Source organism: Cryptotermes secundus, unplaced genomic scaffold (assembly GCF_002891405.2).
Source record: "Cryptotermes secundus unplaced genomic scaffold, Csec_1.0 scaffold48, whole genome shotgun sequence".
NCBI lineage: Eukaryota > Metazoa > Arthropoda > Insecta > Blattodea > Kalotermitidae > Cryptotermes > Cryptotermes secundus.
In genome coordinates, this window is record NW_019722965.1 from 39,287 (window position 1) to 63,503 (window position 24,217).

Consider the following 24,217-nt stretch of genomic DNA (forward strand, 5'->3'; position numbering starts at 1 on the left):
TGTACACCTTCACGGCTTTGAAACAGCGTCGGTGTCACCTCTACACCAGAGTAAGTACACGATCCCACATGAATACGCCTGTTTCTCGAACACGCTGAGTACACCTACTGTTTTGTTTGGTCTTGCCATACGTATGTAAAAAGGTAAAGTTGGCCATGTGCTTAACTAATTAAGCACTACGCCATGAAGACGTATGGGGAGTGGATATATGGAACCATGTTTTCTTTATCTCGACGCTTGTTGGAGTTGAGTGGTTAGCTTCACGCTCCTACCGCTTTACCGCCGGACAAACCACCGGTACCAATTGAATGGGAGGCCGAGTGGGCCCCAGAAGTAGTCTGGACGACGTGGAAAAGAGGTAATTGTTCACCTTCTCGGGACTTCATACAACTATAGTTAATTATTAGCACACACTGTTACATGATGTGAAATGCTTTTGGTTCCCACAGTAAATATGAGGATTATCGTTCTTTCGGGACATGACGCCGTGTAGCCTGGTAGAATTCTACAGACATTTTTGAGAAATGATGCGTTACAGCCCAAATAAGCACAATATGAGAATTCCTTACTACACAGTAGGCCTGTTAACTTCATTGATCAGAATCCTTGATAGGTTAGGATTTACTCAGATGTATAAGAAAATCTCCTTCGTGTATCTTCACCAGAGTCGGACACTGGATCTAAATCTGAGTCATAAACTCAGTTCACACCCTCACATCCTATCTTTTAAGATCGAATTTATGGCTATTCTCCCAACAGACACTCTTATGTTAAATTGTGTAAGCCAGCAGAGACAGCAGTTGCTAGGGAATGGCTCTGCAAACATGCCCGTTATTAGGCAATATCTCAGTAGCTGTCGCGTGATGGCAGTACCAGACATGAAAGCAAGCAAAAATAGAAGAACTCTTGAAAACGGTGTCTTCTGTGCGGTCCATGCCGAGGCTACATAACGAAGACCTGCTACCGTTACGAATCAGTTCAGAGAGAGGCTTGCTACGGCAGTTAGAAGAATAGGAGGTTGGCGTGAGATGGTCGCCACCCTACGAGGACGTTAGCCCGGGACAGAGGATCGTCCGCTGTTAGAAGAAGTGGTGAAGACCGGCGATTAAAAACACTAGTTTTTCTGTGATAATGATTTGTGAAGTGTAGTCACGAACATTTTAAGGGTCCAATAAATCCGATTACCAATTCAAACCAAATCTACAGTCACTCCATCACGACACAGTATTTTGTTCATTATATTCCACCGTTACACGTTTCTTAAGTCTCTTGACGTGTCATTCTCCTTCCTAGTTCGCAATATCATAAATTAGAGGCTAGAAGACGAATCGTGTTAACATACGGTCATCTAGAATATTGTCACATTTTTGGAGTACGAGCGTGACTTATAGACAGCTTTTGGATTGGATGATTGAATTTATTAAAACCTTATATATTAAACTCGAGACTACAAGTAATACAGTGCTATCGCTGATTTACACACTTTACAGTTCACCGTTACAAACACACTAGGGTTCTCAGTCTTCACTAGTCGTATCCTGGCAACGAAATTCAACACAATAATTACACCAGACTCACATATGAATTCTTCTTTACACAAATGAATTACTTTATTGTCATTGTTCTTAATTATTTTCGACTTCCGACTCTCTCAATTTTCTGCGGCAACTGCCAACTTCGACCGAATTCTCAGCTGCATGATATCCTCGTTATATAGTCTCGAGGTGGGCCCACAGAAAATTCCGCTTCCTCTATTATTGCGTGTTCATTCACTGTTGCAGAAATGTGTTTACCGCACCTCTGCGTAGTAACGAGCGTGGCACGGATTCACAGAGAACGCCGCTTGCAAGACCTCTTCTTTGCTTCGTGACTTCACAGCGTATGTGACGCGTTTCTCGGCTCCTTGTTTACGAGCCATTACATAGCAACTGCTGTTTCTCTGCCTCCACCATTCTTGTTTTGAGCAAATACTCCACAGTATGATGCCATGCAGTTCAGTAGGTAGGTCGGACAGCTGTCCGGTCGATATATCGCTGTGACAACCGAGTATAACTGGGAACGTTCTTTCCGTGGGTCTGCATGTCACTACTTACCATAAATATGTTGCATGTGTGCAGGTGGTAGTTCCGAAAAGAACGGCCCTCCTGCTGGACAGGATCATGGTGGCGCTTCAGAAGGCTGTGGAAGACGAGAAAGGTGGCCGCAACTTTGCTCCTGGCCCTGTGGAAAACAAGGTGTGTACTTATGTGTTACTCTCACACACATGCGAGACATCAGAAACGAAGTAAATTCTAAGATGAATAGCCTTTGTCTGTTGGTTATTTAACGACGTTTTTCAGCATCGATATTAGTGTCAAACGGTAGGATGATGAATTTGGAAGGACTATGAAGAAAGCGTTCGTTGTGTAGTCTAGGTATTATCTCGGAGAGACTAAGGAGAACCACGGAAAACCTCAGCCGAATAGCCGGTATCTCGGCGAGATTCGAATCGAGCCCAGAGCATCAGTGCTAGACCACACTTTTCGGTACAATGAATATATAAAGACAGATATTACACGAACATTGAGTCCGACACGGTCTGTTGTTAGCCACACTTGATTACACGAAGTTACGGTACCACTGCTAGAGCATGACACCTGAGGGATAGGTGCCAACTCCTGTATAAGCAAGTAGATTCTAAATGGTTCTGAGGATCGACGAGAATACTCGGAACTTCTGGTGACCATTGTCCGCTGTTTTAAATGGCAAAACCTTTCGTAACCTGGATCTGTTTCCGTCGTCATGTGGCTGTATTTCCAAATTTTCCATGTCACTAAAGTGAAGTACTTCGATGACATTTTCGTTCTGTAACTTCACGTTTCACCTTCGCGTTTCGACCGAGATGCCCAGTGACACATGATTTCTATAAACCATGCATGGACAACAACGTTATGTCCAACAATTAAGTTATCATTGTCAGCCCAAAAGGAATTACAGTTTATTAATAATTTGATTTAAGTTGTAACGACGATATTATGGGAGTGTTAGGGCAACCGCAACACAACTGAAACTTTAAAGAAGGGTTACCAGATTGAAGAACACGTGAAACTGAACTGACCAACGCAAACTGGAGAAAAGGCAACGCGACTGCACTGCAACTCAACTCCCAGGAAAATTTATTAACCAGTCTTTTCATAGTCGCGTTTGAAACTAGTTTTTTTAGCGTAATCTGTTTTAATATCCTTCTGTGATTTCTCTTCTGCGCTGGCACGTAGGGTTGATGAAGCTGAGAGTTTTGTGTCTGTGCAGTTAGCTGAGCAGGAGTAAAGTGCACGTGACTAGTGCCATACAGACTGTGGCAGGCGGGACAGAATTGATTTGGCTTGGAAAAGAATTTCATGCGAGGTGAAGGATTCTGGTATATGTAGTGTGTTCAAAAAGTATCGAACCTTTGGTAGGCAGAAATACATTTATTGATTTGGAGGTACAAACCCCTAATCCCCTTCAAAGTAGTCTCCTTGGTAATGCACACACTTCTCCCAGCGCTTCCGCCATTGTTGGAAACACTTCTGGAACGCGTCTTTTGGAATGGTGATCAGCCGGGCTGTCGCATTCCGCATGATGTCTTCTCTTGACTCAAATCGGGTTCCTTTCAGCGGCATTTTCAGCTTGGGAAATAGCCAAAAGTCACACGGAGCCATGTCGGGGGAGTAGGGAGCCTGACGAACCACAGAGATGTTGTGTTTGGCGACGAAAGTCTGAATCAGATGCGCAGTTTCGGTACGAATTTCGCGGACAATCTCCTCATGCCCAAATTCTCGGTAAAAATTGAATGTACCGATCCAATGCTTACCCCCATCTCGTTCGCAAGTTCTCGGACTGTGATACGACGATCCTCCANCAGCGGCTGTACCACTCCTTTATCCGTGAGTTGCTCATGGTATCGTCCCCGAAAGTCTGTTGAATCTCGCGAATGTTTTCCACTTGGGTATCGCCAAGCTTTTGGCAAAATTTGATGCAATATTGCTGCTCATGTTGTTCCTTCATTTTACACCTTACTGGAATCCGACGAGCGCTCACTATACGTCCTCACTCATAGGCCGACTGCCAGCGACTGACGCTTTCTGCGGGAGGGAAAAAATTCACGACTGCGCAGGAATGTCCCTTCCACATCTTCACTGAAGGGAGCCTCCCGCGCTTCATTGGTTTACGCGAGAAAGAAGAAGGTTCCATACTTTTTGAACACACATAATTCGACAGGATCAATAATATTATCTAACACTGCAGAATTGAAGTGCATAAAATAAAAAATTACGGTGACGTATTAAACAGTTGACATGGCGTGAGCAACTAATCAAACGTAATTTTTTCTCAGAATGCGCATGCTAATCGGGAAACATGACATCATCTCCAAGTTATGGTTGCATTGCAATTGCCAGTTTCTATGGTGTACACTCGCCCTTAGGTCCTGGTCTCAGATCGTAAGGGCCATGTATCGGTAAGCAGAGGAAACGACAACGATGATGATGATGATGATGATGGAAGAACAGAAAATCAAGAACGATAAATTGAAGGGAGGAGTGAAGAGAGAAAAAGAGGAAACGTCATTTACTAGTAGCAGCAGCAGGAGTAGTAGCGGTGCGTGTTACGGTGATGGTAGCAGATTTGAAGCGAGGAAATAGATGTAAAAAGCAAAGTTGTCCCTGTACTTAAGTAGTTAAGCACTATGCCACGGAGGCATATGAGTGACTGGAGGTATAGCTCCATTTTTCATGACTTCGGCACTAGATGGATGCGAGTGATCAGTTTCACGCCCCTGCTGATTGACCCCGAGGAAAGAAGTTCCGTTATAATTTTTGTGGGAAGTTGGGTGGGCCCCAGAGTCGGTCTGAACGGTGCGCAGAAGTGAAAAAGCTTTCACTGCTTGGAATCGAACCAGAGCCTCCAAATCCGTCGCTGTGTTGACTGAGCTATCCTGATTTCTGTAGAGAAAGGACATGAAATAACATAAAAAGGAAGAGGTGAAAACAACAAGGAGACGGATATTAAGAGAACAAGAAAGAGTAGGAGGTATAAGATGTAAAGGAAAATAATAGTCCATTGTAGGAGGAAGATGAAGAACATGATGAAGTTTAGGGAGAAGATAAGATTATAACTTTTGTTTCAAATGTTCACGATTACATCCTGACATTACGTGACGCCGAGAATTTTGTTACATGGGTATCTGTCACAAGGTTTCACATCCCAGAAAGCGGCGCCCTTCATGACTTAGTGTGCAGCAGGTGAAGACATACAGCAGCGCGTTATAGAGCCACCTCTTTATTTGAACGAATAGTGTGCAGCTATGGCGGTTTCCCTTACTGGCGCACCAGAGATTCTGGAACAAGGCAATCTGCATAAAATAGAGAATCATAAAAAGCATAAATCTTGTTCCTCAATTTGGCATTCCACAGACCACGAGAGTTTAATTAAATTTTCCGATAAAACCGTACAAGATAAAAATCTGACACCTGTCTCTCATCAGTGCTGTATATTAATGAAGCAAGTTATCAATAAATTAAACGCTTCTTATGACACAAGAATGAAACATCTGAAATACTGTTTAATAATCGTAATAAAGAAAACGTTCTGAGAAAAACTAATGTTCTACTTATCCTTTCACCGTATAAGACAAGTAGCAAGACAATTTTAGTATATGTCTAATGAAGTCAATAAAACAATAATATTTGGAGGGCTACAGTGTTGGTGTTACTGATGGGGTATTTTATGTTTCACGCCGTTTAGGTTGTCTGAGATGACATGAGAGGTGTACAAAGTGTCATGAATGTTTCGGGCATTCAGGTAATATTAAGGCCATTACCTCAATAGTCTGAAGGGCTGCAGTGTTGGTATTACTGATGGGAGGAATTTATGATGTATGCCTTTGAGATGACGTCAGACGGCATGACGCATACAGACCAAGTTTCATGCCCATCGGTTCAGGAATTCAAGTAATATTAACCGTGTAACCTCAACAGTTTGAGAGGTTGTGGTGTTCGTATTACTGGTGAGAGGGACTTTTCGAGCACATTGTTGAGATGGCCTCAGGTGGCATCATATACACACTAAGTCGCATGGCGCTCAGTTCGAGTATAGTAATATTTCCGCAAAAAGGCTATAGTATTGATATTACTGATGAGAGGGATTTATGATATGCGCCATTGAGATTGTCTCAGATTCCATGGTGTACTTACCAAAACTCATGACATTCGGTTCAGGAAATCGAGTAATATTAAGGGCAATACCTCAACAATTTGAGAGGTTGTAATGTTGGTATTACTAATCTAAGGTATTAATGAAGTACGCTGCTGAGAAAAATTCATAGGTATGGAGTCCAAAGGATATTAAAGTTTAGCTTAAGAAATTTCAGAGGTTGTAATGTTGGTAGTATTGATGGGAGCGATTTATGAATTACGCCGTTGAAATGGGCTCTGGTTCCATAACATACGTACCCAATTACATAATTATTGATTCCGGTAATGAAAAGTTGTTAGGGGTGATAATGACGCATAGACAGCAAAGTGATATCATATGCCTAATTATTTTTTTAAAAATAAGGGAATTAGCTAAAGTTAATGTGTTAGCATGAAGAATATTGTATGAGAATGTAACGCCCTTCAGTCTGGTGGAGAGTTACCAACGTTTAGGAGGAACTTGCTTCAGAGTACCTGGAAGATGGATGCAACCTCTTCTTCCGAAACGTTGGTAAATTTCCAAGACTACAGCGACTTATATTCCAGAAGATATTAATATTCACTTTCATTGCAGTAATGAGTATATCTGGTAAGTTTGTTGTCTACACTCAAACAAAAACAACACAACTACATCTTATTCACCATTCTTCTGCTCTTGTATATTTTATTTCCAATGTTTGTACTGTTATCATTTATTTTAAATTGTTATATTTCGTTTTATCCTCGTACTGTTACGTTCAATTTCATTCTCATGCTCGTACTTTTGTATGCTATTTTACTCTAATACTCATACCATTATAATTTATTTTATTCTCGTAATAATATTGTTATAATTTATTTTATTTTCACACCTGTTTTCTAATGTTTTATTACATTCTCATTCTTGCATTTTTATATTTTATTTTATTTGCAGTTGAGATGGTATGATATGACAAGGGTGCCTCTACGGACTTACGCGTTCCAGTGATGATGATGATGATGATGATGACAACTAATGTCATGGAGTAGAATCACTCTGGTGTTCAAGGGAATCCCCGTATTTGTAGAACCAGAAATCTCATTACTGTGCTCAGCAGAGGCTTCCACCATTCCCTATCCTGAGCGACATGTAATCAGTCCACACATCCATATTGCAGTTTATTAATATCAGTTTTAATGTTCCTCTCCATCTACATCTAGATCAAGACATTGCCATCTGTCCCGTGCATTATTTGAAATACTGACGCCTGCCTCAAGTCTGCATTCATTTTTGCTGCATTCTGAACGCGAAGTTCAGGAATACGACTATTTGCTTCGCCATGTCGGTCTGTCTGTTCCTCCATCTTCCACCATGTAACAGCTCGTGACCTGTTTAAGAGACTTTTGTGCAACCGGACAATGGTGAATTTCACTAAAATGCAATTACTCAAACTGAACAATAACGGAAATTTTAGATCGAGATCTAGAGTTTTTTTTTTAATATGCTTGCAATATTTAACATAATCCTGTCACTACAAGGTTGTTTCCAGCACGTAGAGTTTGTTGTCTAGGAGGACGAAAGGTTTTTCCGTGAAACTCGTTTTTGTCTCCCGTGCAAGCCGCAATGCAGCGCTCCTTGGAACAAAGGATTGCCATCAAGTTTCGTGTGAAACTTGGCAAGTCTGCAGTGGAAACTTTTCCCATGATAAAGAAGGCCTTCGGTGATGATTGTTTGTCAGAAAGTCAGGTCTACCGGTGGCACAAGGCCTTTTTAGAAGGCCGTGAAGCGGTCGGCGATGAAGCCCGCGCTGGACGGCCATCAACAAGCACCACCGACGAAAATGTGACGCGTGTGAGAGAACTTTTGAACTCAGACCGTCGTTTGAGTGTTTGTTTAATGACACAGACATTAAACATTCCAAAAAGTACCGTTCACGAGATTGTGAAGAATAATTTGCAGATGCGAAAATTGTGCGCAAAGCTGGTGCCCAAAGTGTTAACGGGCGACCAAAAATCGCGCAGAGGTGAAACGTGCCAAGAACTTTTGGACTTGTGTGAAAGTGACCCTCATTTTTTAGACAATGTCATCACAGGTGACGAGACTTGGGTGTTTGAGTACGACCCCGAAACAAAAAGGCAAAGTGCCGAGTGGCACACCTCGGCATCCCCTCGCCCCAAGAAGGCCTGAATGAGCAAGTCAAATGTTAAGGTCATGCTCATTGTGTTCTTTGACATCATGGGGCTCGTCCACGATGAGTTTGTACCACATGGTACAACCATCAAGGCCAAATTCTACGTGGAAGTGCTAAAGAGACTCAAACGAAGGGTTTATCGCATCTGGCCCGACATCGCGGACGATTGGAAACTTCACCATGACAATGCGCCAGCCCACACCGCCTTCCTCGTGACCCGCTTCCTGACCAATTCAAAGGTGCCAACGGTTCCCCAGCCGCCCTACAGTCCTGACGTGGCTCCCCAAGACTTCTTTTTGTTTCCGCGCTTGAAAACTCCTATGAAAGGACATCATTTTGGGACAGTTGACGAAGTCAAAGAGGCTTGCACCAAGGCTCTAAAGGACATTCCGGAGGCCTACCATGACGCCTTCGATGCCTGGAAATCTCGCTGGAAGCGATGTATCGACGCAGAAGGAGCCTATTTTGAAGCCTTTTAATGTGTTGTACCGATCTAATCAATAAAAGATTTAATCGACTCACTGACATTACTTTTCGGACAAACCCTGTATAAATTTTTCTATCCACCGAAGGTACAGGGGTCTACTGTTTCCGAATTCCTGTCTTCGATACAATGTATCCGTCAAATTTTGGACGAACACAGTGGCCGCGGGGTCTAAGCCATGAACTGTCTTCGCCCACTCAAACACTGGGATCGTGGGTTCGAACCCCACGTGAAGTATGGATATGTGTGCGTTTATTCTGTCTTTGTGCTGTCCTGTGTGCAGGTAGGGGCCTTGCGACAGGGCTGATCCCCCGTCCAAGAAGTCCTACCGACTGTGTAAAGAGATCAAGAAACTGAAAAAATGCCAAGGTCCAGCAAAGGACTGTAGAACCAAAGATAGGAAGAGAGATAGACATTAAGTAGGTCACCTACTTATTTGGCAATGTCTCGTATGTTATGACCTAGTATGACCACTACCGTCTGAGTTTCTCCATATTGTGAGGTCTCAGTTCTTCAGATAAATCCACGTGTTTGAGACAGAGTCTCCAGTTTCCAATTGCTTGGTTTCTTCTCTACGTCAGTGGGCCCCTGTTTCTTGTGGAGCATGTGTTCGTCATGAATCAAACACTTGTATGTGTTCTGTGGTATTGACTTACTTGGTACTATCAGATATCACACTGTTATATCTTGTTTTTCTTCGGCGGAATTTCTGTCTCCTGTAATAAATTTTACAACCTTGTACTACAATCTCAGAATCCTAGAAAGAGTTGTGTGTCAGAACAATCTAGTTAACAGAGTTCAAAACCCAACTGACACAGATACTATTTTCTTACCGGGTTTTAGCCTACTTTCCTTTCATATGGAACTAATATGTGCTTATGAGACCGACATGTTGACTGCGTGTGCACCCGTCTGTATTCACCATTTCAGCTTTTAAACAAATTGACCGACTTTTACAAATTAGGCATGAGTGTTATGCCATTAGAGGCCATTTTAACCTCAGACTTCTTACTTTCTTACGACCAGTACTATCAAAATTGCTGACCAATGAAAATGTGACTTGGGTGCGACATTACCGTTAATTATTCAAGGGTCCTGGGGTTATCACGTTATCTTATATCGTATATTATCTTCCAAAATATAAAACAACAAAATGAAAGACGCATTAATTCTTTAAATAATTCTTGATATGAGAGATGACTATGAACCATTTGAGCCAGGCATATTAAATTTGGTAAGTAGATAGGGCATGAACATATGCCACGTGTTGGGTATGTCACGCGACAAATAACTTCACGTGGGTCTCGGATTTAGCGAATCTTTATTGGATACTCATTCTTACACTCTTTACAGTTATCAGTTGTAGTATCACTTGGCTTCTGTCTCAATACTCGATCCTCAGTTCTCTAATAGTCAACTTACGTTGGAGGCCAGGCCCTTTATATAAGGCTCACGCGGACTCAATAGAGGAGATCCCTCGCCAAGGTTCGACCTCACGTGGTCGGCAATCCGTTGCTTCGGGAGTGCTCCTTATACATTGGTAACGTGTTTCGTCTCATCCGTTGTTACTCAACGACAATTCGTGCTACGATTTGTCGCTGCGGTTCCACAATTTCCACGTATTCGTTGTCATGGAAGTGTCCGTTCCGATTGTAGCGGTTGTCGCGGTGATGGACGTAACATAACTAGTCACATTTCTCCCTTCTAAAGGCTGTTCGTCAACGAACAGCCTAACGGTACTTCCTTGGTTTAGATTCCTAAGGTGTTCATCTTCCACGTGTTACCTCCGCCTTTCCTTCAGTGTTTTGCCTTCCTTCCATCCGCCCCCTTCTTCCAGAGTGCTCTCCCCGAGCACTTCCAAGGTCCAGGACTTGTTGGTCCCATTGCCTCACATTCATTCCTTACTTTCATTCTTGCTAGGGAGGCCGGTGCTTCTACGTTACCGGTTCCTCCCATACGGGCCGTTTCCCTTTCTTCGTTTTGGAGGGGGTCGACCCTTCCACAGTGTCCAGTTTTTTATGTCCGTATTTGTCGTGATTCCGTGCGGTACGTGTCCTTGTGCAATTGCGCGTGACTCCAACTGACACTGCGAGTGATAATAATTGTAAGGTGTGTAAGTGTGAGTGTCCAATAAAGATCCGCTAAATCCGAGACCCACGTAAAGTTATTTGTCGCGTGACACACCCCACACGTGACAATATTTACGTATTATTTGTGAACTACTGCTTTATCAATCAACAATTATGGACATGGCGATCGGGAAAATTTTGATGTTACTTCCAGCAAATGTAACGTCAACAGATCTGTAATTATGTGATACGTTATTTGAATAAAATTCTTCATGGTGATAAGGATAATACGTAACACATTGTCACGTGATAGAGTGACTATAGACTGGTTTTGGATTGACTGTCTTATATTTGACTCTTAACTCGTGATTACACTTTACAATGCAATACAGAACGCACTATATCTCATTACTCAGTCTTCACCGTGCTGATGGGTAACATTTTCAACAGTGGACGTTCCTCTGCTCTCGGGCTCGCTTCCTCGCAGGCTGGCGGCCATCTCATGCTAACCTCCCACTCTTGCATCTACCGACTAAAGACTGTCTTCTAGTTACAGTCAGAGTCACTTTACGACTGGCAGTTTACCACAAATCAGTTAGCATTGGCGCAAAACCCCTTGAGGATCAAGACCAGATACCTTTTTTGCAATTGAACCCTTGCGGTCATAGTTCTTATGCAACAACATCTCTGGCGAAAGGATGGGTTTGTCTGTTACGAAAAGGCTTCGTTTTTGTCAAGTGTACATATGAGCATATAGCATGTTATTCAAATTTTTCCCTTGTGCCTTATATACATGTCCTCTGACAGTCAGTCTTTGGAAAGCAGATCATGCCTATCTTAATTATCTTATGCTACAACGGCATCTTAGTTACTTGAAAGGTCGTAAGCTCGAGTGCTGCTGTCTCGTAATGACAGCTGGTCCTCATTATATAGTCTCGGCACTGACCGCACAGAAAACACAATTCCTCTGTTGCATGTGCAATCGTTTTTAGTCTGACGAATTGTTTAATGTGCCGTAACCTAGTAATGGCTCTTTGTTCTGATTAAATTATTCTGGGCACAATATTTAAATTAGAAGCAATGGACATTGGCTTGACTATGATCCGGTCTTACGATAATCCGAGGACGAAACATTACGAACTATGTTTAACTTTCTGTTACAATATAAGTTTACATTAGCTAAATTAGGCACTAGGACACGCGACATATTGGAATGTAATAAGGAAATGCCCCCGGTCTAGAAAACCGAGATTAACGGGCGTGGGGAACCGTTGCGCTTACCATGTGATACCCTGTATCCGCAAAAGTTGGCACTAACTTCGCCGACAAGCGGCGGTCGCTCGGTCGGTATAGATAGGTATAGGTGTTAACCGACGTTTCGGAGGAACGTATCGCCTCCATCTTCAAGGCAGAAGGAAAAACAAGAAAATCCTCAAGCAAAGAGAGAGTGAGAACAGGTGCAAGCAGACTGTCTCTTCGCTTGCGGATTTTCTTGTTTTTCCTTCTACCCTGAAGATGGAGGCGAAACGTCGGTTAACACCACATCTGCACGGTGGCACATCCAAGAAGACTGCTTTCTACTCTTCGTTTTAAGTTTCGAATCCATAANGCCAAAAAAGGATCGCTTCAGGACGCAAACAAGATATTTCCCTTGCGCACATGACGATTCTGCACAAAAGAAACAACTTTTTCGATTAAATGTTTAATGCGGCTTCCATTTTGTTCTCCGACTACATTTGGGAGACAAATCTGCTGCTTGCTCTGTAACATTCTCGCAGTTACTAACTTACGGCCAAACCGCTTTGCTCTAAAAGCTTTTCCACAGCTCGTGGTCGATGTGGGTGGGAAGCTTCGGTTTCCAGTGCAGTGGAATAAACATCTCCTAATTCGTGATGGTTAGACACAGTTCTCTCCGCATTGAGTAGAAAGCTGCATTTACCTACACATAATTAAAGCAATGTTATATGAAGTGTAGACATGGAACTGGGTTACGAAATGTCCCTAATATTAATTAAATCTTACTAGAAATACCAAATTAATCAGTATAGGTTGGGGAGAATTCTGAGAGCATGGAGAAACACAAATGTAATCTTATGCAACACTTTAATAGCAAAATATCATAATGGAAGATACCACTTCGAAAACACAGATGTAGACAGATGATCGTATAATATTGCAAGAAGATCTGGGAAGAACAAATTCCCTACTTTCCTTTGATACGGCTTGGACCGCATAGAAGGAGGAAAGAATTAGCGAACCAACACACAGGCAGACAACAATGTGATCTCATAATAATAATAACAATGTCCCACATTCTAGCAACTGTAGGGGGATACATGGACAGAAAGGTGAACTTATAAAGACTCCTAACAAAAATTAAAGGGCATATACAAACAGACAGAGAACAAATAACAAGGCGATGTCATAAGCCTCACAAGTCTATAAATTTGAGGCCAAAATTCCCCTATTAAAATTTCTGTACACATACCAACTCGGCATGAGATAAATTTGGCGTGGTATGAAACATGAAGTGAAATGTGAGGTCAAGTTGTCCGTGTGCTTAGCTGATTAAGCACTATGCCATGAAGACTTATGGGGTATTGAGGTATAGCTCCTCTATTCTTGACCTCGGCACTAGGTGGAAATAAATGATCAGTTTCACGCCACGGCCCTTTAAACCCCGGGGAATGAGCTCCCGATACCTACTGGACAGGAGGCTGGGTAAGTAGGCCTCAGAGCTTGCCTGCCTAGGCGATGTGAAATAGTCCCGGCCACCCAGCCAGTAGCACGTTGCTATATCGACTGAAATATCCAAATTAAATACGTACATCCCACAAGCTGATGCTGAGCGGTCCGAGCTGAGTCGGCTGAGAGAGTTGTCGCTTTCCTTGATCAAGCCCGGAACTTTGCTGGCAAGTTCAGTGCGGCAGAATGAAGATGGCATGGGGTTCAGGTGGCAGGGCATCCCTCGCCTTCAGAGCGAGTACTACCAAAGTTCTCACTGAATCTACCCTGAAGATGGAGAAGTTCTTTCCTCCGAAACTTTTGTTCTAGTCTTATCTGACTACCAAACTGTGTTATAGGTAAAAAGACAGTAAAATCCAATTAAAGCATCCTAAAAAAAGAAAAGTTATGGAGGCCCATAGGGCTATGAGACATTGAAGCTTCCACATTTTCTAGACAATCGGCTCACAGATGGCGGTGAGGTTACCAGTGTTACGCGCCGGTCACCCTTTACCCACCAGGAAGATTCCCGGTACTCATTTCTGTTAAAGGCTGGTTCGACTCCAGAGCCACAGTGCGACTGGAAGGTTTGAAGTCAATTTGATAATCAAATAACCTCATCGGGAATCAAACTCGTGATCTTCCGCTTGTATCATAGTGCCTACTATTGTAAAATCTCGGTTATGTTTTCATGCAAGTGCACGATTGCCTTATTTTCTACTGTCGTAAGAAGCCACACAGACACACAGACACACGTAAAGCTGCATGTTTCAATGTGTCGTGTCAGCACACAAAGATGTGATGGCGCTAGTGTTGTTCCCTTGTAACAAAATATGTATATGAAAGTGGAAACTTAAATAATAAGTAATATGACATTTCCTCGATCGCAGCCGACACAACTCTATGGAAAACGTCCACAGCTAACAATCTCTATGTCATCACATCCAAATAATGTTATGAGTTTCAATGTTTTAATCTGAGCGATCTCTGCAGCTTCAATCTCCGTTCTGTTCATAAGCAGACATGATGAATATTTTCCTCTGGGATGTGACACCGTCTGTTTTGGTACAAATTTATCGACTTTTGGAGGAGTATACTACCACCACATTCTGGATCAAAGCAATCAAGTGACGAACAGCATGCATTATGTAGCAAACAGTTTAACGAAACGTTGGTAAATTCCTACCAAAAATATGGCGTCACATTCCGGAAAATTCATAGTTGCTGAAAAACTCATGAAAACCTCAGTTTCGAAGACATGGGCAGGAAGTATTCTATCATCTAAGAACATGGAAATATGTTACAGCGCGACATTTTTATACACCGAAATTTATATTTCTATATTTTATTTATTCGGTTTTGTTAAGTGACTGACTCTATTATCCAGCAGTTTCTCGTTTGCAGATGGACTTACAACGTCGTGGCCAGGAGAAAGGGAGAGTCTACTGGCGATGCTACTTCAATGCTGTCACTTGTTTCAAAAGGAAGTGACGAAACACAACGTCCGCCATTTTTAATTCCTCTAGGACTACATCCATTTTGTTTTTGTCATTATGAATCTATAAATACTTGTAAAGAAAGTACAATCTAACATTCCTTACTGTTAAGGGACCTAATTTATGTCAGTATTTGTCTTCTGAAATCGTGAATTTTAATAAATGTTATGGAAGCTATCATGGAGTTGACTTATTTATTCATATCTGTGTATCAGAATATATTTAGATTCGCCGATCTCAATTAAATACTTTATTGCCAGAGAAACTGAGTGTTCCTCACCATTTTCTTTTTTTTAAATAGCAGCTTAGTTCCAAATTGTTCTATATCCACATTTTGTAGAATACAGAAAAAAAAAGAATGCAAAATTTGAAACATGATTAGGAACTAGAAAATAAAATAGAAAGCCCTCATTCTTTAACTAATTATAACTTGAAATATAATGAAAATTGGAGGCAGGACCATTAAGAGACGTGGTGGCGAAATATTGAGCATAGCAATTACCACCTTCTGCCTCACTATCCATAGTTTCATGTCAACATAATATGCAATAGGCCTTACAAATTATGTAAATCATTTCTGAATGTGAAATAAAAATTGATGTCATTTTCAATTTACGTTAAAAATTCCGAAGAAGTGATTGTTAAACAGGATTGCAAGCATAAAAAAAACAATATATGTTTAAATTCGCATACCACCTTGGTAAGAGACGCCACTGTTAGGGCTGCGCAATGGACTACTGTCCATCCACCTGTAACTCAGGGGGGCTGGACCTTGGGTAAGATTACTTAATGATAAATAAGGTTATGTTTGAGCAGTAGACTACTGCGCATCCATCTGTACGTTGGAGGGGGCGAACTTCCCTAAGTTAATATAATATTAGGTGTGAGGGTATTTAATCATGGGATATTAATTATAATGCAAGAATAACCACAATGACACATTGTCTTTCACGACACACATACAGTATTCTTATATGCATGTAATATCGTTAACACAATAAATATACATAATGTTGTATTTTTTTTCCATTCAAACTTGTTTCATGGATCAGAGGGAAAACACTTCGATTTCGTTGCGGAACTGAGGAGTATCATGTTTGTAAAGTTAACAGCAGGGTATGGTACCCATCAGTTACTGATTTATGCGGGGAAGTCTACTGCGAAAACCTAACCTAACCTAACCTAAAATAAAATTAACCTAGGCAAGCCTAGCCCCGTCACCCCTCGGCCCGTCTCGCAACGCCTCAGGCGACGTCAGGTCATGCCAAGGCACGTCAAGTCCCGACAAGTCAAGTCACGACAATCCACGCCAAGTCAGTTCAAGTCACGCCAAGTCAGGAAGACACATCAAGTCACGTCAAGGAACGTCAAGTCACGCCAAGTCAAGCTAAGTCACGCCAAGTTACGTCAAGTCACGTCACGTCACGTCACCAGACCTCCACTCACTTTNCACACCTCAACTCACTTCACTTCACGTCACCTAACTTAAGATCAGGGAATGGTACCCCTCAGTTACTGATAGATGCGCACAAGACTACTGCGCAAACCTAACCTAACCTGACCTAACCCAACATAACTTTACTTAATCAAACCCAACCTAATCTAACCTAGCACAATCTAACCTAACCTAATCTAGCCTAGCCTCACCACACCTCACCTCACCTCAGCTCAGCTCACCTCAACTAACTTAAAAGTAGGGAATAGTCTCCATCAGTTACTGATTTATGCGGGGAAGTCTACAGCGAAAACCTTACCTAACCTAACCTAATTTAACATAACCTAACCTAACCTAAAATAAACTAACCTGGCCTAGCCTAGCCCCGTCTCCCCTCGGCCCGTCTCGCCACGCCCCAGGCGACGTCAGGTCATGCCAAGGCACGTCAAGTCCCGACAAGTCAAGTCACGTCAATCCACGCCAAGTCAGTTCAAGTCACGCCAAGTCAGGAAGACACATCAAGTCACGTCAAGGGACGTCAAGTCACGCCAAGTCAAGCTAAGTCACGCCAAGTTACGTCAAGTCACGTCACGTCACGTCACCATACCTCCACTCACTTTACCTAACATCACCTAACTTAAGAGCAGGGAATGGTACCCCTCAGTTACTGATAGATCCGCACTACTGCGCAAACCTAACCTAACCTGACCTAACCCAACATAACTTTACTTAATCAAACCCAACCTAATCTAACCTAGCACAATCTAACCTAACCTAATCTAACCTAGCCTCACCACACCTCACCTCACCTAACTTAAAAGTAGGGAATAGTACCACTAATTTNTCTAACCTAACCTAATCTAGCCTAGCCTCACCACACCTCACCTCACCTCAGCTCAGCTCACCTCAACTAACTTAAAAGTAGGGAATAGTCTCCATCAGTTACTGATTTATGCGGGGAAGTCTACAGCGAAAACCTTACCTAACCTAACCTAATTTAACATAACCTAACCTAACCTAAAATAAACTAACCTGGCCTAGCCTAGCCCCGTCTCCCCTCGGCCCGTCTCGCCACGCCCCAGGCGACGTCAGGTCATACCAAGGCACGTCAAGTCCCGACAAGTCAAGTCACGTCAATCCACGCCAAGTCAGTTCAAGTCACGCCAAGTCAGGAAGACACATCAAGTCACGTCAAGGGACGTCAAGTCACGCCAAGTCAAGCTAAGTCACGCCAAGTTACGTCAAGTCACGTCACGTCACGTCACCAGACCTCCACTCACTTTACCTAACATCACCTAACTTAAGAGCAGGAATGGTACCCCTCAGTTACTGATAGATCCGCACTACTGCGCAAACCTAACCTAACCTGACCTAACCCAACATAACTTTACTTAATCAAACCCAACCTAATCTAACCTAGCACAACCTAACCTAACCTAACCTAATCTAGCCTAGCCTCACCACACCTCAGCTCACCTCACCTCACCTAACTTAAAAGTAGGGAATAGTACCCATCAGTTACTGATTTATGCGGGGAAGTCTACAGCGAAAACCTTATCTAACCTAATCTAACATAACCTAACCTAACCTAAAATAAACTAACCTAGCCTAGCCTAACCTAGCCCCGTCTCCCCTCGCCCCGTCTCGCCATGCCTCACATCAAGTCACGTCAAGACAGGTCAAGTGAGGCCAAATCACGTCAAATTATGCCAAATCACGTCAAGTCACATCACGTACGTCACCTCACCTGGACCCAGTGATTGAGGCTAGCTCTCTCTAACGGACCCAACAGAATAGGTGTTTCCCCTTTTCCTTCACCTGAGGACGGAAACAGATCCAGTTTCCGAAACGTCGTGTTTTTATTTGTTATCTTAAAAACCAGGACGATGGATAAAGTCCAGAAACCCGTGATATCAGTAACTGAACCTAACCTAACCTAACCTAGTCTAACCGAGCCTATCCTAGCCTATCCTCCCCTCGCTTTTCCTCGACTCCTCTCGCCACGCCTCACGTTCAATTACGGCAAGTAACGTCAAGTCACGCCAAGACACAAGTCACGTGAAGTAACATCAAGTCACGCCAAGCCACGTCAAGTCACGTCACGTCACCTCAACTCAACACACCTCACACCCACCTCACCACAGGTCACCTAACTTAACAGTAGGGAATGGTACCATAAGTTACTGATTGATGCGCACAAATCTACTGCGCAAAACTAACCTAACCTAACCTAACTTAAGCCATCCAAACCAACCTAACTTAAAGTAACCTAACCGAAATCAAACTAACCTAACCTAGCCCAGCCTAGCCCAGCCTAGATTAGCCTAGCCTAGCCTAGCCTCGTCTTGCCTCGCCTCGCCTCGCCTCACGTCAAGTATCGCCAAGTCAATTCAATACACGCCAAGTCAAGCCACGTCACCTCAAATCCCGTCAAGTCACGCCAAGTCACAACAAATCACGCTAAGTCACGTCAAATCAAGACAAGTCACATCAAGTCACGTCACGTAACGTCACCTCACCTCAATTCACCTCATAAAATCTCACCTCAACTCGCCTAAAGAAACAGCAGGGAATGGTACCACTCAGTTACTGATTGATGAGCACAAGTGTTCTGCGCGAACCTAACCTAACCTACTATAATATAATATAACATAACCTAACTAAGGGTAGCCTATTCTAGTCTAGACTCGGCTCGCTTCGCCCAGTCTCGTCTCGCCCCGTCTCGCCACGCCCCTTGTCGCCTCGCCTCAAGTCAAGTCACATCAAATCACACCATGGCACGCCAAGTCACGTAAAGTCAAGTAAAGTAACGTCAAATCAGGCCAAGGTATGTCATCTCACGTCACGTAACTTCACGTCACCTCAAGTAACCCCACCGCAATTCACCTGACTTCACCTAATTCAAGAGCAGGGAACTGTACCCCTCGGTGCCTGATTGATGCGCACGTCTTCTGCGCAAACCTAAAGTAACCTAACCTAACTTAACCTAACCAAATTTAACTTAACCTATCCTAACTTAACCTACCCTGACCTAACCTAAATTATCCTAGCGTAGACTAGTCTCGCCTCGCCACGTCTCGCTTCTCTTCACGTCAAGTTACGTCAATTAACGTCAAGTCACGCCAAGTCGCGTCAAGTAACGTAAAGGCACACCAAGTCAAGTCAAATCACGCCAAATCACGCGAAATCACAAGTCATGCGAAGTCACGCCAAGTCAAGTCAAAACACGCCAAGTCACGCAAAGTCACGTAACGTCATTTCACGTCATCAGATCTCAGCCTACCTCACTTAATTTAAGAGAAGAGACGTGTAACGCTGTTACTGATTGATGCGCACAAGACTACTGCGAAAATCTAACCTAACCTAACACAAACTTACCCAACCTAACCCTACCCAACCCAACACAACCCAACACAATCCAATCCAAACCAACGTAACCTAACCTAAATTTACCTACCCTAACCCAACACAACCCAAACCAACCTACCCCAACCCAACCCCACCCAAACCAACCCAACCCAACCTAACTTAAACTAACCAAACCAACCCAACCCAACCTAACCTAACTTAACCTAACGTAAACTAACCTAACCTAATCTAACCTAACCTAACCTAAATTATCCTAACATAGATTAGTCTCGCCTCGCACCGTCTCCCTTCTCTTCACGTCAAGTTACGTCAAATAACGTCAAGTCACGCCAAGTCGCGTCAAGTCACGTCAAGTCACGCCAAGTCAAGTCAAATCACGCGAAATCACAAGTCATGCGAAGCCACGCCAAGTCACGCGAAGTCACGCAAAATCACGCGAAGTCACGCAAAGTCACGCCAAGACAAGTAAAACACGTAACGTCACTTCACGTAATCACATCTCAGGCTACCTCACTTAATTTAAGAGAAGAGACGTGTACCGTCCATTTACTGATTGATGCGCACAAGTCTACTTCGAAAATCTAACCTAACCTAACCCAACCTTACCCAACCTAACCCTACACAACCCATCTTAACCTAACCTAAATTTACCTACCATAACACAACACAACCCAACCCAAATTAACCAAACCCAACCCAACCCAACCCCACCCCACCCAACCCAAACCAAACCAACCCAACCCAACCTAACCTAACTTAACCTAACGTAAACTAACCTAACCTAATCTAACCTAACCTAACCTAAATTATCCTAACATAGATTAGTCTCGCCTCGCACCGTCTCCCTTCTCTTCACGTCAAGTTACGTCAAATAACGTCAAGTCACGCCAAGTCGCGTCAAGTCACGTCAAGTCACGCCAAGTCAAGTCAAATCACGCGAAATCACAAGTCATGCGAAGCCACGCCAAGTCACGCGAAGTCACGCAAAATCACGCGAAGTCACGCAAAGTCACGCCAAGACAAGTAAAACACGTAACGTCACTTCACGTAATCACATCTCAGGCTACCTCACTTAATTTAAGAGAAGAGACGTGTACCGTCCATTTACTGATTGATGCGCACAAGTCTACTTCGAAAATCTAACCTAACCTAACCCAACCTTACCCAACCTAACCCTACACAACCCATCTTAACCTAACCTAAATTTACCTACCATAACACAACACAACCCAACCCAAATTAACCAAACCCAACCCCACCCCACCCAACCCAAACCAAACCAACCCAACCCAACCTAACCTAACTTAACCTAACGTAAACTAACCTAACCTAATCTAACCTAACCTAAATTATCCTAACATAGATTAGTCTCGCCTCGCACCGTCTCCCTTCTCTTCACGTCAAGTTACGTCAAATAACGACAAGTCACGCTAAGCCGCGTCAAGTCGCGTCAAGTCACGCCAAGTCAAGTAAAATCACGCCAAATCACAAGTCATGCGAAGACACGCCAAGTCACGCAAAGTCACGCAGTCACGCGAAGTCACGAAAAGTCACGCCAAGACAAGTAAAACACACCAAGTCAGTTAACGTCATCACACCTCAGCCCACCTCACTTAATTTAAGAGAAGGGACGTGTACCGCTCAGTTACTGATTGTGCGCACAAGTCTACTGCGAAAACCTAACCTAACCTAACATAACCCAACCTAACCCAACCTAAAACCAATCTAACCTAACCTAACAAAACCAAACCAAACCAAACCTAACCTAACCTAACCAAACCTAACCGACCCTTACCTAACATAAATTATCCTAACGTAGATTAGACTCGCCTCGCACCGTCTCCCTTCTCTTCACATCAAGTTACGTCAAAGAACGTCAAGTCACGCCAAGTCGCGTCAAGTCAAGTCACGCCAAGTCAAGTCAAATCACGCCAAATCACGCGAAATCACAAGTCATGAGAAGTCACGCCAAGTCACGCAGTCACGCGAAGTCACGCAAAGTCACGCGAAGTTACGCCAAGACAAGTAAAACACGTCAAGTCAGGCGAAATGACGACAAGTAACGCCAAGTCACGTAAAGACACGTCAAGTCACGTCAAGTCACTTCACGTCATCACACCTCAGCCCACCTCACTTAATTTAAGAGAAGGGACGTGTACAGCTCAGTTACTGATTTTGCGCACAAGTCTACTGCGAAAACCTAACCTAACCTAACATAATCCAACCTAACCAAACCTAACCCAACCTAACCTAACCTAACTTAACCTAACACAACCCAACCCAACCCAACCTAAAACCAACCTAACCTAACTTAACCTTAACTAACCTAACCTACCTTGACCTAACCTAAATTATCCTAGCATAGATCAGTCTCGCCTCGCACCGTCTTCCTTCTCTTCACGTCAAGTTACGTCAAATAACGTCAAGTCACGCCAAGTCGCGTCAAGTCACGTCAAGTCACGCCAAGTCAAGTCAAATCACGCCAAATCACGCGAAATCACAAGTCATGCGAAGACACGCGAAGTCACGCAAAGTCACGCAGTCACGCAAAGTCACGCCAAGATAAGTAAAACACGCCAAGTCAGTTCACGTCATCACACCTCAGCCCACCTCACTTAATTTAAGAGAAGGGACGTGTACCGCTCAGTTACTGATTTTGCGCACAAGTCTACTGCGAAAACCTAACCTAACCTAACATAACCCAACCTAACCCAACCTAACCTATCCAACTTAATCTAACTCAACCCAACCCAACCAAACCCAAACTAAAACCAACCTAACTTAAACTAACCTAACCTAACCTAACCTAACCGACCCTGACCTAACCTAAATTATCCTAGCGTAGATTAGTCTCGCCTCGCACCGTCTCCCTTCTCTTCACGTCAAGTTACGCCAAATAACGTCAAGTCACGCCAAGTCGCGTCAAGTCACGTAAAGTCACGCCAAGTCAAGTCAAATCACGCCAAATCACGCGAAATCACAAGTCATGCGAAGTCACGCAAAGTCACGCAGTCATGCGAAGTCACGCAAAGTCAAGCGAAGTCACGCCAAGACAAGTAAAACACGCCAAGTCAGGCGAAATCACGACAAGTAACGCCAAGTCACGCCAAGACACGTCAAGTCACTTCACGTCATCACACCTCACTTAATTTAAGAGAAGGGACGTGTACCGCTCAGTTACTGACTTTGCGCACAAGACTACTGCGAAAACCTAACCTAACCTCACATAATCCAACCTAACCAAACCTAACCCAACCTAAACCAACCTAACCCAACCTAACCTAACTTAACCTAACACAACCCAACCCAACCTAAAACCAACCTAACCTAACCTAACCTAACCTAAACTAACCTAACCTAAATTATCCTAGCATAGATGGTCCTCGCCTCGCACCGTCTCCCTTCTCTTCACGTCAAGTCGCGTCAAGTCACGTCAAGTCACGCGAAGTCAAGTCAAATCACGCGAAATCACAAGTCATGCGAAGTCACGCAAAGTCACGCAGTCACGCGAAATCACGCAAAGTCACGCGAAGTCACGCCAAGACAAGTAAAACACGCCAAGTCACTCGAAATCACGACAAGTCACGCCAAGACACGTCAAGTCACGTCAAGTCACTTCACGTTATCACACCTCAGCCCACCTCACTTAATTTAAGAGAAGGGCGTGTACCGCTGAGTTACTGATTTTGCGCACAAGTCTACTGCGAAAGCTAACCTAACCTAACATAATCCAACCTAACCCAACCTAAACCAACCTAACCCAACCCAACCCAACCTAACCTAACCTAACGTAGCCTAACCTAGCGTAACGTAACTTGACGTAACGTAACATCACCCAACCTTGTGTAGTGTAGCCTCGCCTCGCCCGGTCTCGCTTCGCATCACGTCAAGTTACGACAAGCCACGTCAAGTAACGCCAAGTTACGTCAATTCAAGTCAAGTCCCGTCAAGTCACGTCAAGTCACACCAAGTCACGTGAAGTTATGGAAAGTCACGTCAAGGCACGTCAAGTGAAGTTAAGCCACGCCAAGTCACGTCGAGTGACGTCACGTAACATCAAGTCATCTCAACTCACTTCACCTCACCTCACCACACCCCACCTCACCTCATCTAACTTTACAGCAGGGAATTGTACCCTTCAGTTACTGATTGATGCGCACAATACTACTGCGCAAACCTAACCTAACCTAACCTAATTTAACCTAACCTAACTTAATCTTAACTAACATAACTTAACATAACCTTGCCTAGGGTAGTATTAACCAACCTAGGGTAGTC

At 43.5% G+C, this 24,217-nt stretch overlaps 1 protein-coding gene across 1 annotated transcript; it reads left to right on the plus strand.

The window, feature by feature from the left end:
• Positions 1-308: 308 nt before the first annotated feature.
• LOC111861545 lies at positions 309-15,304 on the plus strand. Its single transcript, XM_023846204.2, has 3 exons — positions 309-358; positions 2,048-2,234; positions 15,044-15,304. Exons 1-3 carry the CDS (start codon positions 309-311, stop codon positions 15,128-15,130), a joined length of 324 nt encoding a protein of 107 aa, XP_023701972.1. The 3' UTR covers positions 15,131-15,304.
• Positions 15,305-24,217: the final 8,913 nt, after the last annotated feature.

Bases quoted from the DNA above. Each gene is read 5' to 3' on its own strand.
- LOC111861545 (XM_023846204.2), top strand. From the start codon at position 309: ATGGGAGGCCGAGTGGGCCCCAGAAGTAGTCTGGACGACGTGGAAAAG. The intron at 359-2,047 runs GTAATTGTTCAC...GTGACAACCGAG, and splicing joins CTGGACGACGTGGAAAAGAG to TATAACTGGGAACGTTCTTT. The intron at 2,235-15,043 runs GTGTGTACTTAT...TCTCGTTTGCAG, and splicing joins CTGGCCCTGTGGAAAACAAG to ATGGACTTACAACGTCGTGG.